We start from the raw sequence: 17,525 nt of genomic DNA, 5'->3' as shown, positions 1-17,525 counted from the left end.
TTTCTCCCAAGGATGAACCAGAGTTGTGGAGGTCTACAATTTTTTTTTCTGAGGTCTTGGCTGATTTCTTGTGATAGTCCCATGATGTCAACCAAAGATGCACTGAGTTTGAAGGTAGGCCTTGAAATACATCCACAGGTACACCTCCAATTGACTCAACTTATGTCAATTAGCCTATCAGAAGTTTCTAGAGCCATGACATAATTTTGTGGAATTTTCTAAGCTGTTTAAAGGCACAGTCAACTTAGTGTATGTAAACTTCTGACCCACTGGAATTGTGATACAGTGAATTATAAATGAAATAATCTGTCTGTAAACAATTGTTGGAAAAATTACTTGTGTCATGCACAAAGTAGATGTCCTAACCGACTTGCCAAAACTATAGTTTGTTAACAAGCAATTTGTGGAATGGTTGAAAAACAAGTTTTAATGACTCCAACCTAAGTGTATGTAAACTTCCGACCTCAACTGTAGGTACCTCAGGTGCATATTTGGTGAGTAAATGGCTATCTGGCTAATTAAAACATTTTGCGAAATGTTTCWTGCAAGGTCATAAGATGGCTGCATCTTAAGTCATTTTCACACATGGTTCAAGATGATCCAGCCACCCTAATCATAGACTGTTCTCTCTGCTACCGCATGGCAAGCGATACCTGAGTGCCAAGTCTAGGTCCAGAAGGCTTAACAGCTTCTACCCCCCCAAGCCATGAGACTGCTAATCGAATGGCTATCCGGACTATCTGCATTGACACCCCCCCCCCCCTCCATTTTTACACTGCTGCTCCTCACTGTTTTATTATCTATGCATACATGTTTAGTGAATATCTACATGTACAGTACCAGTCATAAGTTTGGACACATCTACTCATAAGAGTTTTTTCTACATTGTAGAATAATAATGAAGACATCAAAACTATGTAAACACATGTGGAATTAGCCTGGAATGCTATATTTTATATTTGAGATTCTTCAAAGTATCCACCCTTAGCCTTGATGACAGCTTTGCACACTCTTAGCATTCTCTCAACCAGCTTCATGCGGTAGTCACCTGGAATGCATTTCAATTGACAGGTATTTCTTGTTAAAAGTAAATTTGTTGAGTGTCTTTACTTCTTAATGCATTTGAGGCAATCAGTTGTGTTGTGACAAGGTAGGGGTGGTATACAGAAGATGGCCCTATTTGGTAAAAGACCAAGTCCATATTATGGCATAAACAACTCAAATAAGCAAAGAGAAATGACAGTCCATCATTACTTTAAGACATGAATGTCAGTCAATCTGGAAAATGTCAAGAACTTTGTTTTTTCAAGTGCAGTCGCGAAAACCACCAAGCGCTGTGATGAAACCGGCTCTCATGAGGACCGCCACAGGAAAGGAAGATCCAGAGTTACCTCTGCTGCAGAGGATAAGTTCATTAGAGTTAACTTCACCTCAGATTGCAACCCAAATATATGCTTCGGAGTTCAGGTATCAGACACATCTCAACATCAACTGTTCAGAGGAGACTGTGAATCAGGCCTTCATGGTTAAATTGCTGCAAAGAAACCACTACTAAAAGGACACCAATAATAAGAAGAGACTTGCTTTGGCCAAGAAACACAAGCAATGGACATTAGACGGGTGGAAATCTGTGCTCTGGTCTGATGAGTCCAAATGTGATATTTTTGGTGTGGGGCTGCTTTGCTGGTGACACTGTCAGTGATTTATTTAGAATTCAAGGCACACTTAACCAGCAATGCTACCACAGCATTCTTCAGTGATTCACGAGTCCCATTAAGCGCAAACCAGATGGGATATCATTTGTTTTTCAACAGGAAATGACCCAAACATACCTCCAGGCTGTGTAAGGGCTATTTTACCAAGAAGAAGAGTGATGGAGTGCTGCATCAGATGACCTGGCCGCCACAATCACCCGACCTCAACCCAATTGAGATGGTTTGGGATGAGTTGAACCTCAGTGAAGGAAAAGCAGCCAACAAGTGCTCAGCATATGTGGGAACTCCTTCAAGGCTGTTGGAAAAGCATTCCAGGTGAAGCTTTTTTGTTTACTACATGATTCCATGTGTGTTATATCATAGTTTGTCTTCACTATTATTCTACAATATATAAAAAATAAATACCCTTGAATGAGTAGGTGTGTCCAAACTTTTAACTGGTACTGTACATATTACATCAATTACCTTGACTAACCTGTGGCCCCGCACATTGATTCGTTACCCCCTGTATATAGCCTCGCTACTCTTATTTTTTAACTTTAGTTAGTAAATATTTTCTTAATGGCATTGTTGGTTAAGCTTGTAAGTAACCATTTCACGGTAAGGTCTACACCTGTTGTATTCGCATGTGACAAATACAGTTTGATTTGAGTCTATATTTTGCTTTGGATAGTTGCTGTCATGACGTTTGCAATAATAACTTGCTGATGCAAACGACGTAAGAGACCAGCTGGAAATACTTTAACTGGTTTATGCATTCCAATCAGAATTTTTGATGGGAAGTTATTCACAGTTCAAAGCTGTTGAGTACACAAAAACAACTGTGAACAAGTTTGGCAAGTTTCTTAAGTATGCATTATGCATACTAGCTAGTCTAAAATGCCAAACACAAGCATTCTGGATGATATCATAATCATGTTTGTTTCCAACATTTAGGGTTGTTTTTCATCAAAAAGTCAGTTCTGCTTCGTGTTTTGTTTCCTTGCCTTGATATTTACGAGAATCGTGATACTGGTATTGTCCCGGCCCTAGTTGACAGACATTTGTCAATTAGTCCGACCGCCTCAATTCGGTCTTATGTAGTAACATTTGAAATCATTTTTCTTTTTTTACATTGGGTAAAAGTAGATTCAGATCAACAAAATGGTATATCATAAGCTGCAGTTGAGGAACAATGGGAAAGTAATTCTGATTTGAAAGGTAATAAACTTGTAACCCTCCTTTTGATAAAATGGCCCTTGAATGTTTTGGTACGCCTACTGGAGAGCTCTTTGTCTACACCTATTAAGTAGGTGTAGACAGGTAGGTAGGTAGGTAGCTAAACAGTAAACCACAATCCTAACCCATACCTACAGTACGAACGCATTGTCATAGCTAGCCACCATGCATGTAACTCTGGAGTATGAATCTGCACGTAGCTAAAGTTAACCAACTAGGTTCAATGTTAACTAGCTAGCTAACATTAGGCTATAACTAGCAATGCAAATGGATTCTTGAGATACAAATAATATGACTACTAGATCATGTAATGTTAGCTAGCGAGCCAGCAAGCTAACGTTCGCTAGCTTGCTAACAGTACGCTTTAACTTGCAAGGAAAACAACTTTCTGACAAAATTAGAAACGCATAATATCTGAAAATGTGGTTAGACTCTTACCCATATACATGGATGAATACTTCACAGCAGCGTGTCTTTTCCGGGCAGCAATGTTGAGCGCAGTAGCAACACTTTTGCAGTTTTCCATGGCTAACGTTATATTTTTCAAAAAAGGATTGTCTACACATACTGAGCAGCTAATGTTATAGACAGTGTTGCCAACTAATTTTCAGGGTAAGTTGCTAGAGGCAGGTTGCTAAAAGTTGCTAAATGACGTTGTGATGTCATTGCGTGATAGCGTAAAACTGCGTCATTACGTGGAATACACAATAACGTTACTCAAATTGGCTGGCCATCTCGGCAAAAAATATGATTTGACATTTGTTCAGGTACAGACTGCCACTCTTTTCTGTACTTCTGGCTGTACAATTTTGATTGAGACATGTTGATTGATGTTGGAAGTTCTCTTCAAGATCAAACATTCGTGACCAACTATGTTCATTGGGTTTGGCTCGTCGAACCCGTACTGCTACTGCTGCAGTCAGCCAACAATGATTTGCAATTTGCTGAAATTGCTGCTGGCCTGCTGCTGCCTGTGCACGAGCTGAGCGCCTGATGCTGACGTCACTCACAATGCACTTTTGCAGCCAGGCACGTGTGTTGTGACTGATTGTGTGACAGAGAAAATCGTTTGTGTCATTTAGAGGGAAAATGCATGCATTTTAGCATTTGAGTCACTTTTCAAAAGTTGCTAAAAGTTCAAAATATATTTTTTTAAGTAGCTACATTTGTTGTTAGGTGCTGTTTGAAAAATAAGTTGCCAGGGTAGTCTGGAAAGTTGCTAAATCTAGCAACAAAATTGCTAAGTTTGCATCACTGGTTATAGACAGAAGCGAGTTACATGGCAGACCAATCCGAACTCATCTCTAGGCATGTCCAGCCTATCCATTAGCACAGCCAGTCATGGCTATTGGGAAGGTTCCTGTCCTTTTCTGTGACTAAACCAACTAGGCTCGTAATTTAACAATTGTATTTATAGATGCCATACAAGTGTGTTATGAAGGATCATGAAAGTTAACATGTTCCAGAAGGTATTTCTGCCCCAAAAAACACTCATGCCTCTCCTGTCAAGTAGTGACTTCTTGAAACGTGTCACATATTGGCTTTGGGTGTCATCATTGTCTGGCGCACAACAATGTGAGAACATAACGTTCTGTGTTTTGGAACTTGTTTAGTCTCTGGAGTGCCCCCTGGCTAGTTGGTAACTAAGGGTTATGAAATCAACACACACACACTTCCATTTAGGGCACTCTGTCAAGTAATGGATGCATGATAGGACGGGTGAGGTCTTTAGTTTCCAATTACATTGTGATTACTTTCTTTGCCTGCAGGGGCGCTGTTGGCAGCTGAGCATGTGAAGGGCAGCGTGAACCTGTCTGTGGATGAGGGCAAAGACAACAAGCTCCGTGTCTCAGAGTGAGTACACAACAACCACAACACAACACAACACTTTTTCTTCACAAATGTTCTCATGACAATGTGTCATTGATGTGTGAAGAGAGAGTAAAGGATTTGTTACATTTTAGGTTCAGCTACTTGACACTGTTTAGTGTTTTGCAAAAGTACCAATAGTGGCTTGGCTTATATAAGGATGTTTTATAAGGCACTGACTGTGCAATAATCAACCACTGCCTGGCTGACAGTGGTTATTCTCCCCTTCTCTCCCTCAGGTCAGTGCAGTTCAGCGACGTGAACTCCATCACTCGCTACCTTGCCCGTGTGACTCCCACTCTGAGCTTGTACGGCTCCAACATGCTGGAACAAACTGAGGTGATAGGAATCAGTGTGGCAATGCTAGTCTAAGTGCTTGGGCTTGCCCAAGATTTACCCAGCATTATTAGCTTTAGCTCTCGCTGTGTTATGGCTAGTCAACTCAGAGCTTGGAGGCCCCACTAAATATATTTATAAAAAAATGTAACCCCCTTTTTCTCCTTAATTTCTATTATATCTAATTGGTAGTCCAGAAACAACCCCGCCAAGCCGCACTGCTTCTTGACAAAATGCACACTTAACCCAGAAGCCAGCCACACCAATGTGTCGGAGGAAACACCGTACACCTGGCGACCATGTCAGCGTGCATGCGCCCGGCCCGCCACAGGAGTTACTAGAGCGCGATGGAACAAGGACATCCCTCCCCTAACCCAGACGACGCTGGGCCAATTGTGTGTCGCCTCATGAGTCTCCCAGTCACGGCCGGCTGAGACACAGCCCGGTATCGAACAAGGATCTGTAGTAACGCAGCTAGCACTGCGATGCAGTGTCTTAGACCGCTGCATCACTTGGGAGGCCCTCACTAAATTAATTAATTCAGCCATTCACTGCTATTTAATGGATCAACTTATTATTACTTGAGCCTTATCAGTTGCGATGCAGCTATATCCAAGGCATTTCAGATTGTGTGCCATTCGGTCCCCTCCCCTCCTTACTGTCTTCAACCTGTCTCTTTTTCAATACCCTCSCCTTCATCCCCTCCTCTGTCTCCAGGTGGACCACTGGCTGGAGTTCAGTACGCGGCGCGTGTGTGGACAGTCGGGCCTAGCTACAGCCCTAGAGGAGCTGGACAAGGCCTTGGCTCTGCGCACATTCCTGGTGGGCCACAGCCTGACTCTGGCCGACCTCTGTGTGTGGGCCGCGCTCAAAGGTCAGTCAGTCCCAGTGACCCAGCTGACCCTAGTGGGCGTCTAACTATATAACCAAAGATGGATGGGGTGTTGTCTTGTCTCTGACTATGATTCAATTATATGACATGCAATTTTATCAAATCGATTACCTAACGTTTAATTGATTACGTAATTTAATTAAACCATGTAACAATTAAACCATTAATAACCTGGGGCACCACAGAAGCAATATAGAGCGGTTATCTCCCGAATTCACTCTCTTAAAGATCTGAAGATCTTTTTTTATCAATTGCAGTCAATTATTAATTGTCACCTTGATTGGTCTCATTCTGATTGTTGTAGGTACTTGGTTATCTGAACGAACCCTGGCTAACAAGTTGAATCAGCAATACACAAATTGGCTTAATTATTTATCTAYTAAATACCTAAATAATCACACAGAATCACACAGAATTACACATACAGATCTTCATTGTAAAGGGTTTAAACACTGTTTTCCATGATTTCCATGACCTGTGGAATGGTCGTTAAGACACTACCAGCTTACAGACGGTAGGCAATTAAGGTCACAGTTATGAAAACTTAGGACACTAAAGAGGCCTTTCTACTGACTCCAAAAGAAAGATGCCCAGGGTCCTTGCTCATCTGCGTGAACGTGCCTTAGGCATGCTTCAAGGAGGCATGAGGACTGCGGATGTGGCCAGGGCAATAAATTGCAATGTCCGTACTGTGAGATGCCTAAGACAGCGCTACAGGGAGACAGGACGGACAGCTGATCGTCCTCGCAGTGGCAGACCACTTGTAACAACACCTGCACAGGATCGGTACATCCGAACATCAAACCTGCGGGACAGGTACAGGATGGCAACAACAACTGCCCGAGTTACACCAGGAACGCACAATCCCTCCATCAGTGCTCAGACTGTCTGCAATAGGCTGAGAGAGGCTAGACTGAGGGCTTGTAGGCCTGTTGTAAGGCAGGTCCTCACCAGACATCACCGGCAACAATGTCGCCTATGGGCACAAACCCACCGTCGCTTGACCAGACAGGACTGGTAAAAAGTGCTCTTCACTGACGAGTGGCGGTTTTGTCTCACCAGGGGTGATGGTCGGATTCGCGTTTATCGTCGTAGGAATGAGCATTACACTGAGGCCTGTACTCTGGAGCGGGATCGATTTGGAGGAGGAGGGTCTGTCGTGGTCTGGGGCAGTGTGTCATCGGACTGAGCTTGTTGTCATTGCAGGCAATCTCAACGCTGTGCGTTACAGGGAAGACATCCTCCTCCCTCATGTGGTACCCTTCCTGCAGGCTCATCCTGACATGTCCCTCCAGCATGACAATGTCACCAGCCATACTGCTCGTTCTGTGCGTGATTTCCTGCAAGACAGGAATGTCAGTGTTCTGCCATGGCCAGCGAAGAGCACGGATCTCAATCCCATTGAGCACGTCTGGGACCTGTTGGATCAGAGGGTGAGGGCTAGGGCCATTCCCCCCCAGAAATGTCCGGGAACTTGCAGGTGCCTTGGTGGAAGAGTGGGGAAACATCTCACAGCAAGAACTGGTAAATCCAGTGCAATCCATGAGGAGGAGATGCAATGCATTACTTAATGCAGCTGGTGGCCACACCAGATACTGACTGTTACTTTTGATTTTGAACCCCCCTTTGTTCAGGGACACATTATTCGATTTCTGTTAGTCTGTGGAACTTGTTCAGTTTATGTCTGTTGAATCTTGTTATATTCATACAAATATTTACACATGTTAAGTTTGCTGAAAATATACACAGACAGTGAGAGGACTTTTCTTTTTTTTTGCTGAGTTTATGATCTGTCATGAAAAGCCCCTAGTGGGCTAACCCAATATGATGGCTGGTTACACAAAGGAAGGGGGTTGGGTTTCAATGAAAGAGCGGGAAGACAAAGGGATTGGGTCTCTATCGGACCTTGAGAAGCTATCATACCGTAAATACAGAATCTTATGCATTCTAGTAACCGCTCATTCGGAAAAGGAAAATGCAATATATATATTTACTCTGAGCTGCGCTTCGGGTCGAAGATGTAAGACTGGTTTACCAAGCAGAGATCGCCGTTGTACTTTTTGAAGAATCTTTCTGGTCATAGTGTTGTAGAGCGGATACGTTAATGTACCCTGTCGTTATTAGGAGATTCTGTCCTTTCTTAGGCCACATATGTTTACAGCTGCAGCTGATAACTCAACGTCTAGGAGGTATCACTTCTTCTTTAGGGAATAATCATTCAAAGTTCATACCAAGTTGCCACAATTAGCTCTCACTGTATTCTGGCTGGTCTAGTTGAAATTAACCATTTCTGCGCGGTGATCGTCAGCTCCACGTTGAAATACTCCCTTTTAAATGTTAGGACAGTAGTTCATATTTTTAGTTTTGTATTTGAAATTAACACTTTTAAACGTATGGACACCAGTCCTCATGTCATCAGGAACTGAGGTTAACTTCGGTCAACGGGCTTTTGTACTGGGGGAGAGAAGGGTGTGTTTCATAGTTCTCAACCAATGCCTGTTCACTTGGGCATGGCCACTGAGTGAGCATAAGTTTACTTATGAAAACAATTCTCATTTAGAAGCTAAAATCACATTTAATCTCCTCTCAAATAGTTTCATATTTAAATTGCACAACAATTCCATGTGAAATCTGCTGACTAGAATGTGTTGATTTTCCAAGATACAATTTGTCTTCATATCATCAGATATATATAATGTTCCAGACATCAACTGACCTGACATCGTATTCTTTAAGTACCAACGGACACTTTCAACAGTTTGAGAAAGGGAAATATTGTTCCATTTCCCAACCTTTTGATGATACCGTACTTTCTCTGTGGTAACACAGGGCTTTCCAAGAGTCTGTTCTGTAGAGTGGAGAGAAAAGGGGGAAAGGTTATTTATGGGGGGGGTCATAAACCTCACCCAACAGGGCAACATCATGACAGTGTAGACAGTCATACATACATAGTGTGCATCTAAAAACTAAACTATTTAGATGCACTTTGTACTAGATGCACAGAGCTATATTGATAACATCTGATGTTGAGGAGTCGAGGCTAGGCATTGATTTTGGACTTGACAGTTGTATGTTCTCGCCCTCTCTCTTTCTCGCTTACACACTCACACGTGTGTCCGTACAGGTAGCAACGAGTGGCAGTCAATCCAGAAGCAGGCGGGGGCGTTCTCTCACGTGGCTCGCTGGTTTTCCTTCCTAGGCTCCCAAGTGCCCTTTACTGCAGTGGGCAACAAGTATGCCAACAGCAAGGCCCCTCCTCACAAGTCCGATGTAAGTAACACAACTGCCAAAGGTAAACTCGCTGTATGTCTCCTCTTTGTATTGGAAATAATGGATTTCTGTCTGTAAATCCAATGTAAAGAGTGGAGTCCTAGCTTGAAATCKGCACACTTCACACAAACTTACACTTAAATCAAGCATGCATGCAATCCCACATCCCTCTGACTGTATCCTGCTCTCTGTGTCCCTACTCTCTGAGGAACAGGAAAAGAAGCAGGACTTGGGCAAGTTTGTTGAATTGCCGGGAGCCGAGATGGGAAAAGTGGTGGTTCGCTTCCCCCCTGAGGCCAGCGGGTGAGTGTCACCACTTGGCAGAAAAACAATAGTGTTGCGTTCAGTAGGAACAAACAGGAGAATGTATTTTTAACATTTAAAAAGGGGAAATGTATAGCTTTTACTTGTATTAATATTTCTATTCCTCTCTCTCAGGTATCTGCACATTGGCCACGCCAAGGCTGCCCTGCTCAACCAGCACTACCAGGTGACATTCAAGGGCAAGCTCATCATGCGCTTCGACGACACCAACCCAGAGAAGGAGAAGGAGGACTTTGAGAAGGTGTTCCCCCAAATGTCCCTTTTTTATTTTCGTTTGGTTAGCTAAATTGTTTCATATCAGTTATTTTCTCTTGATTTATACACCGTCAAGTGTGAAAATACTGTCTACATGCATGTTGAAGAATTGCTTACACATTGAGGCAATATAACGAGATAAATAAAGTACCATGGGAAAATCTCCTCCATGCTGATACAGGGTGGTATTTAGGGTTGGGSGATATTACGATAGCATCGACGATGATTGACAGCCTCGTTGATGGTGACAACATCGTGATGTGACAGGTGATCATTTAGTGTTTAGCCTATTTTGAACTTGAATTGGTCTGCGCAGTAAAGAACGGAGTCTCGTAGCGCACAGCAGGGCAGCACACATAGGCTATAGCAAATAGAAATAGGGAAATTATTATTTCAATAAATATGTTATAGGCTAGAGAACGCAAGAGAGGAATGTAGGCCAGACGGAGCGGAGAAATCCACCAAAGCAGCACAAAATGTCCAGTCAGAAAATATAGTTTTCCCCCGCTGTCGGATGCATTATTAGTCTTAGGCTATAGCCTAAACTTAATATTTTTTTTATTATAATGGACACTCTTTAACTATCTTTTCTCTAGCTGTTTTAAAAAACGTGGCCTATATTCTCTTCTCTCTTAATTTGACTTTGGGCTACAGGCTATGCTTTTAGCGTTTTATGCATGGCTTTCTCCTGATCAAACAATGAATGTAACGGAGTTCCATCTGTTGTTTGACTAGCTTAAAAACGTAAAGTAGCCATGGGACTAATAATAAGAGAGAACAAACAATATCAATAGCCTATAGAAAAATAAAATTCCAAGTTTATTCAAGTTTAAGCTTATTAAGAAAAATGATTCATGCGGCCGATTAAAATCCGATTAAAATCCCTGCATGCAAGGGTGATGTGCAACGTTTTAGACTGATCCAATGAACCATTGCATTTCTGTTCAAAATGTTTTATCAAGACTGCCCAAATGTCTAATTTGTTTATTAACTTTCCATGTTCAAAATTGTGCACTCTCCTCAAACAATAGCATGGTATTATTTCACTGTAATAGCTTCTGTAAATTGGAGAGTGCTTTTTAAATTAACAAGAATTTAAGCTTTCTACCAATATCAGATATGTCTATGTCCTGGGAAATGTTCTTGTTACTTACAAACCTCATGCTAATTGCATTAGCCTAAGTTAGCTCAACCGTCCCGTGGAAGGGACACCGATCCCGAAGAAGTTTATAGCCTAATCCTATAGGCTATTTTCAATCACGGCTTTATGAGAGATGGAACAAACAATATTGTATATTTACTATTTTATGAGGCAAATAAAGCAATTATTATCCAGTTCTGAATAGAGTAAACTGCCTCTATCCAGCCCATGATGTATAACCTAAGGCAGTCCCGTTACTTACCAGACTGTCACTGCTCCATCATGTGCGCCCCACTAAGACAAACACACACCTGTTTCAGGCAGAAGCTCCTCCACCAGAAAGGAATATAAAAACATATGTGCCGGCACTTAGCCTCTGCCCAGGCTATCGACAACGTTATGATTCATCCAGTTCATTCGTTTTTGGGTAATAGGCCAACTGGCGTTTTTAGATTAGTTTTGGGGGAGGGGTTGGCCGTTAAGAGGTGATACCATTTATATATCAATGCTTTCTGGGTCCATAATCACAATAGGACAAAGGTTGACATCGCCCAACCCTAGTGCTATTCTGACCTGAGATCCTTGTGCCTTACTCAAATGTTCGTACAAGTCTCCATTGACATCAATCTGAAAGTGTGCGTTTCACACGTTTATTTAAACTCGGAATTGGACTCTAATGGCATGTTTCCACCGTAAGAATTGCTTGGCCTAAAGACAGACTTTTGTGTTTCCATCTCTGAGTGTAACTGGCCTGATAAAAAACTTGGCGTGCCTTGAGGACTTTTCGGGGCTGCTTTGAAGTGATGCAATGCAAGTGGTTGTAATGAAACCCCTGAAAACTCTATCCCTCTGTTTTATCATAGGTGATCCTGGAGGACGTGGCCATGCTGCAGATCAAGCCTGACCAGTTCACCTACACCAGCGACCACTTCCCTCGCATCCAGGGCATGGCGGAGCAGCTGCTGAGGGAGGGCAAGGCCTACATCGACGACACACCCCCAGAACAGATGAGGGCGGCGAGGGAACAGCGCACAGAGTCCTGCCACCGCAGCAACTGTAAGGGGAATAGGAGTGGAGCAATGGCTGAATTCCAACATAACCCTTAATCCGTAGGCACTGTTAAATCTGAAACGATTTGATAGTTGTAGCCACATGGCGTAATTTCACAGGGCATGTGGAAGTAATTATGATGACCGCAACACTCGTTGTCTTCACTCATTGCATCTTCACCCCTCTCTCGCTCTCCCCCAGCGGTGGAGCAGAACCTGAAGATGTGGGAGGAGATGAAGGCGGGCACGGAGTACGGCCAGACGTGCTGCATGCGGGCCAAGATTGACATGGCCTCCAACAACGGCTGCATGCGCGACCCCACCCTCTACCGCTGTAAGAATGCCCCCCACCCCCGCACTGGCAGCACCTACAGGTAGGGGGACACGGCATGCTACCAACATTTTTTTAAATGGAATTAATGCGCTTTTTATAATTATTTAACCTAATGCACTAGCAAATAAATCTGTTGATTTTTAAAAATTGTATAAATAGTCTTAAGGACAGGTTTTGCAATACCMAAAAAATCGAATCAAATCAAACTTTATTTGTCACATGAGCTGAAAACAAGATGTGTAGACCTTCCTGTGAAATGTTTACTTACAAGCCCTTAACCAACAATGCAGTTCAAATCAAATCAAGTTTATTTTATATAGCCCTTCGTACATCAGCTAATATCTCGAAGTGCTGTACAGAAACCCAGCCTAAAACCCCAAACAGCAAGCAATGCAGGTGTAGAAGCACGGTGGCTAGGAAAAAACTCCCTAGAAAGGCCAAAACCTAGGAAGAAACCTAGAGAGGAACCAGGCTATGAGGGTGCCAGTCCTCTTCTGGCTGTGCCGGGTGGAGATTATAACAGAAAATGCCAAGATGTTCAAAATGTTCATAAGTGACAAGCATGGTCAAATAATAATTGTAGTAACCTGGTATATTTATGTTTACCAATAGATGGCCGTATTGACTCAAGACGGGGTTTGCTTCCGCTATCCATAGCTATTTCCTATGTCTGCCTATTTAACTATGATTAAGAAAGCTTCAGGTAGTTTAAGCCAGGTGCATAAGATAATGTAAATCTAAGTTACAATTAATACTAAACCGTATGTAAGTCTCATGAGTTCGTAATTATAAGAAGCCTTTAAGGATACTACATATTTGGCGATGAGGTAACTATGGAGAACTGCGTTGGATTTTTTTGCCACGAAGTTAACGGAGGTTTGGCGTGCGACGCGGGAGTGAGACTCAAGTGAACGGTGGAAGATTCTGAAGGATTGATTCCCTGGATACGGGTAGGACAAATTATTGACTGTGTGAGGGGAGAAAGAATCGGAAAAGATGGCTTTGCAACAATAGGCTCGCTACACCATTTGATCCTAAAAATCAGGAATGGGAGAGTACTGTGAAATAATGGAACATTTCTTTGCTGCTAATGAAATAACTGATGCCGCTAAACAGAAATCCAACTCATAAGCGTGTCGGTGCACAGACGTACAGCTTAATGAGAAACCTGTTGAGCCCAGATAAACCAGGAGAAAAGTCATTCGTAGATTTAGTCGAGCTATTAAAAAATCACTTCAACCCCAAACCCAGTGAAATAGTACAAAGATTCAAGTTTGATTCACGCATGAGAAAACCTATCGAATCAGTGGGGGAATATGTGGCTGAGTTGAGAACTAGCATTGGACTGTAACTATGGGAATACATTATCGCAAATGCTACGCGATCGGCTGGTGTGTGGGATTCATGATGACAGGATACAAATACGATTGTTATCAGAGCCTAATCTCACGTTTGAGAATGCACTCAAACTGGCCCAGGCCATGGAGTCCGCAAATAGAAATGCACTGGATTTGCAGACAAGGGGCGCAACTGCGTGCCATACAATAAAAGAGAGCAACGCTGAGCGCGTAGAATTTCAAAGAACAGAAAGCCGTGGTGCAGCAGCCAATAGAGACTGTTATCGTTGCAAAGGCAAACACGCAGCAGTTGACTGTAAATTCAAACACGAAAAGTGTTATGCATGTGGGATAATAGGCCATATTGCGAGGGCGTGCCGCAATAAAAAAAAGCCACGGGCTGCAGAAAAGAGGACGGTCAGAAAACCGAATACCTCCAGACGCTCTAGCTACCGCTCTAATCAAGTGATAGAAAGTGAAAGTGAGTGCGCAGACRCAGAGCAAGCATTCTCAATGTACAGTGTACAGGGGGCGAATATGAAGAAGGTGGAGCCTTTCATTGTGGAAATGGGAATAAATGGATTGAAGGTACCGTTTGAACTAGACACAGGATGTAGTGTCACTCTGATGAACAGGTCCCAATTCTATAGGAAGTGGAAAACCGTTGAAGTGCCTAAACTGAGAGACACCCCCATTAAACTCAAAACGTACACAGGGGAGAAGATCACTGTGATTGGAGTTGCTGATGTTCAAGTGGAATATCAAGGACAAAAGAAAAATCTGCCTCTCTTAGTAGTGGAAGGTACTGGCCCCAGCTTACTAGGAAGAGGGTGGTTGGAGGAAATACAATTGAACTGGGATGAAATCAAACATGTCACCACAGAGACATTGACACTACAGCAGGTACTTTCAAAGCATGAGTGTGTTTTCAAAGAAGAGCTAGGGACATTAAAAGGGGTCCAAGCTACCATTCATGTTGCTGCTGATGCTACTCCCAGATTCTATAGGCCAAGATCAGTTCCATATGCCATGAAGCCTAAAGTGGATGTGGAAATTGACAGACTCTTAGCAGAGGATATAATTGTACCTGTCAAGTTTTCTGAGTGGGCAGCACCAGTTGTTCCCATACTAAAACCAGATGGTTCAATCAGATTATGCGGTGACTATAAGCTGACTGTAAATAGAGTTTCCTTTCTGGAGCAGTACCCAATACCCAAAGTGGAGGATTTGCTTTCAACGTTAACCGGAGGGCAACAGTTTACAAAACTGGACATGAGTCACGCATATCAGCAAGTGCTAATGGATAAAGCTTCACAGAAGTACCTGACCATAAACACCCACAGAGGGATGTTTACCTATAAACGCTTACCTTTCGGGGTGTCTTCTGCACCAGCTATCTTCCAAAGGACTATGGAGGGAATTCTGCAGGGGATACCCAAGGTAGCAGTTTACCTCGACGACATTCTTGTCACGGGAGTCACGAAGGAGGAACATCTCAGAAACTTAGGTGAAGTTTTGAGGAGGATGGAGGATGCCGGTCTCCGGCTGAAGAGGAGCAAGTGTACACTGTTAGCTGATGAAGTGCAGTACCTGGGTCACAAGGTGGATGCCAAGGGGTTACACACTGTCAAAGCTAAAGTGAGGGCTGTTGTGGAAGCTCCAGCTCCGACAAACGTTACAGAGCTGAAAGCCTATCTAGGCTTACTGAATTATTATAATCGCTTCCTCCCGAACCTCTCTACYCTCTTAGCTCCTCTACATCAACTGTTAAGGAAGGATGTGGCCTGGAAATGGTCAGAAAGACAGGAAGAAGCTTTTGCAAAGTCAAAGGTGTTACTGCAATCAGCTGAAGTGCTAGTGCACTACTCAGCAGACAGAGATCTCATCTTATCGTGTGATGCCTCAKCGTATGGTGTGGGGGCGGTGCTATCCCACCGGATGGAGAATGGTGCCGAGAAACCTATCGGGTTCATGTCAAGAACGTTGTCGCCAGCGGAGAAAAAGTACTCTCAGCTGGACAAGGAAGGACTGGCTGTCATATTCGGAATACAGAGATTCCACAAGTACTTGTACGGGAGAACATTCACTATTGTGACGGATCATAAACCTCTGATCTCGCTGTTCCATGAACAAAAGCCAGTACCACAAATGGTCTCTCCAAGAGTTCAACGTTGGAATGTGTGGCTCAGGGCTTACGAGTACAGAATAATTTACAAACCAGGTAGATACCATGGGAATGCTGATGCTCTGAGTAGGCTGCCTGTTCCAGAAATCATCAGTCAGGAAGAAGAAAATGACCAGGTTTTGATGATCGACGTGTTGGATGATGCACCAGTGAACACAGCACAAATCAGGCAATGGACTTCAAAGGATGTGACGTTATCACAAGTGCATGAATTTATCCTGAAAGGATGGCCTACAGTGACAGAGCCTCAGATCATGCCTTACTACACTCGCCGCTTGGCATTGAGTGTTCGAGATGGATGTGTTCTGTGGGGTTCAAGAGTAGTTATCCCCCACAAGGCGCGGGGTTGCTACTGAAGTTGTTGCATCAGTCGCATCCAGGTATGTCGAGAATGAAAGGCCTAGCGAGGTCATATGTCTGGTGGCCAAAGATGGACCACGATGTGGAAATGAGGTTAGCCGGTGTGAAGATTGTCAGAGTAAACAGGAAGTCACCACCCACCGCGCCATTACATCCATGGGAATGGCCAGAAAAACCATGGACACGACTACAGTTGGATCTACGCTGGACCTTTCCTAGGAAAAAGTTCCTTGTGCTGATTGATTCTCATTCAAAGTGGATGGATGTTTACCCCATGAACACTGTCAACATCGTACGCTACGATTGAGAAGTTGAGACAAAGCTTCAGTGTTATGGGATTTGCCTCAAATGTTGGTTAGTGACAATGCTACTTGTTTTACAAGCACTGAATTCACAGAGTTTCATGAAACAAAATGGAATTCAGCATGTAACGTCGGCCCCTTTCACCCATCTTCAAACGGATTAGCAGAACGTGCGGTTCAGACCTTGAAGGAGGGGATGAGGAAGATGCAAGGCAGCATTGAAACAAAGGTGTCAAGATTCTTGTTTAGCTACAGGATTACTCCTCAAGCTACGACTGGGTGTCACCTGCAGAAATGTTGATGTCAAGGAGGTTAAGGTCAACCTTGGATCTCATCAGACCAGACCTGAAAATGAAAATACAACAAAAGCAATGGAATCAAAAATGGAATCATGATACCCGAGCCAAACTCAGAAGTTTCTCAACTGGAGATGATGTCTATACAAGAAACTATGGGTTTGGTCCTAAATGGATTGAAGGTACCGTTGAGGATTGCTCAGGACCAGTATCTTATACCATGATCATCGGAAGTGTACAAAGACTAAGGAGACAAGTGGATAGGATCCGAGCTCGAATTCCAGTTCCATCCGAGAGATCTGGATCAATTCTTAAACGAGCAGGACAGGACATTGTGAACGTTCCCCAGAGTTGCAGTTGGACAAACCACCTGAGACCAACAATGCTCAACTCCTGAGACCACCAGTCCGGGACGACCTCCTCCTGTGAAGTCTCCACAAAAGACTTTGTTTCACCATCAAGGGGTGAAGATCTGGTGGCACCAGCTACACCACCTCTGAGACGCTCTATTAGAGAGAGACGTCCGCCAGACTTTTCAGATCCTAAAGGAGATCATTTTTGAAAAAATTAAATAGAATATAGCATAGCTCAGAAAGGAATTAAATTGGGTTATTAGCTTTAAAGGGGGGAATGTAGTAACCT

The 17,525-nt window shown here is 43.3% G+C and overlaps 1 protein-coding gene across 1 annotated transcript in view; it reads left to right on the top strand.

Annotated features, from left to right (window-relative positions):
• Positions 1 to 17,525, top strand: part of LOC111969182 (bifunctional glutamate/proline--tRNA ligase) — a 64,167-nt gene that overhangs the window by 3,818 nt on the left and 42,824 nt on the right. Inside the window, exons 2-9 of the mRNA XM_023995125.3 lie at positions 4,703 to 4,787; positions 5,042 to 5,141; positions 5,856 to 6,012; positions 9,155 to 9,300; positions 9,515 to 9,603; positions 9,739 to 9,865; positions 11,884 to 12,076; positions 12,272 to 12,443. Of these exons, the coding sequence (XP_023850893.1) occupies positions 4,703 to 4,787; positions 5,042 to 5,141; positions 5,856 to 6,012; positions 9,155 to 9,300; positions 9,515 to 9,603; positions 9,739 to 9,865; positions 11,884 to 12,076; positions 12,272 to 12,443 (1,069 nt within the window). The remainder of the gene's footprint in view (positions 1 to 4,702; positions 4,788 to 5,041; positions 5,142 to 5,855; positions 6,013 to 9,154; positions 9,301 to 9,514; positions 9,604 to 9,738; positions 9,866 to 11,883; positions 12,077 to 12,271; positions 12,444 to 17,525) is intronic.

Source organism: Salvelinus sp. IW2-2015, linkage group LG10 (genome assembly GCF_002910315.2).
Source record: "Salvelinus sp. IW2-2015 linkage group LG10, ASM291031v2, whole genome shotgun sequence".
In the NCBI taxonomy this organism is placed as follows: Eukaryota; Metazoa; Chordata; class Actinopteri; order Salmoniformes; family Salmonidae; genus Salvelinus; species Salvelinus sp. IW2-2015.
Note: the sequence above shows the minus strand (reverse complement) of the source record. Positions and strands in the feature narration are given on the sequence as shown.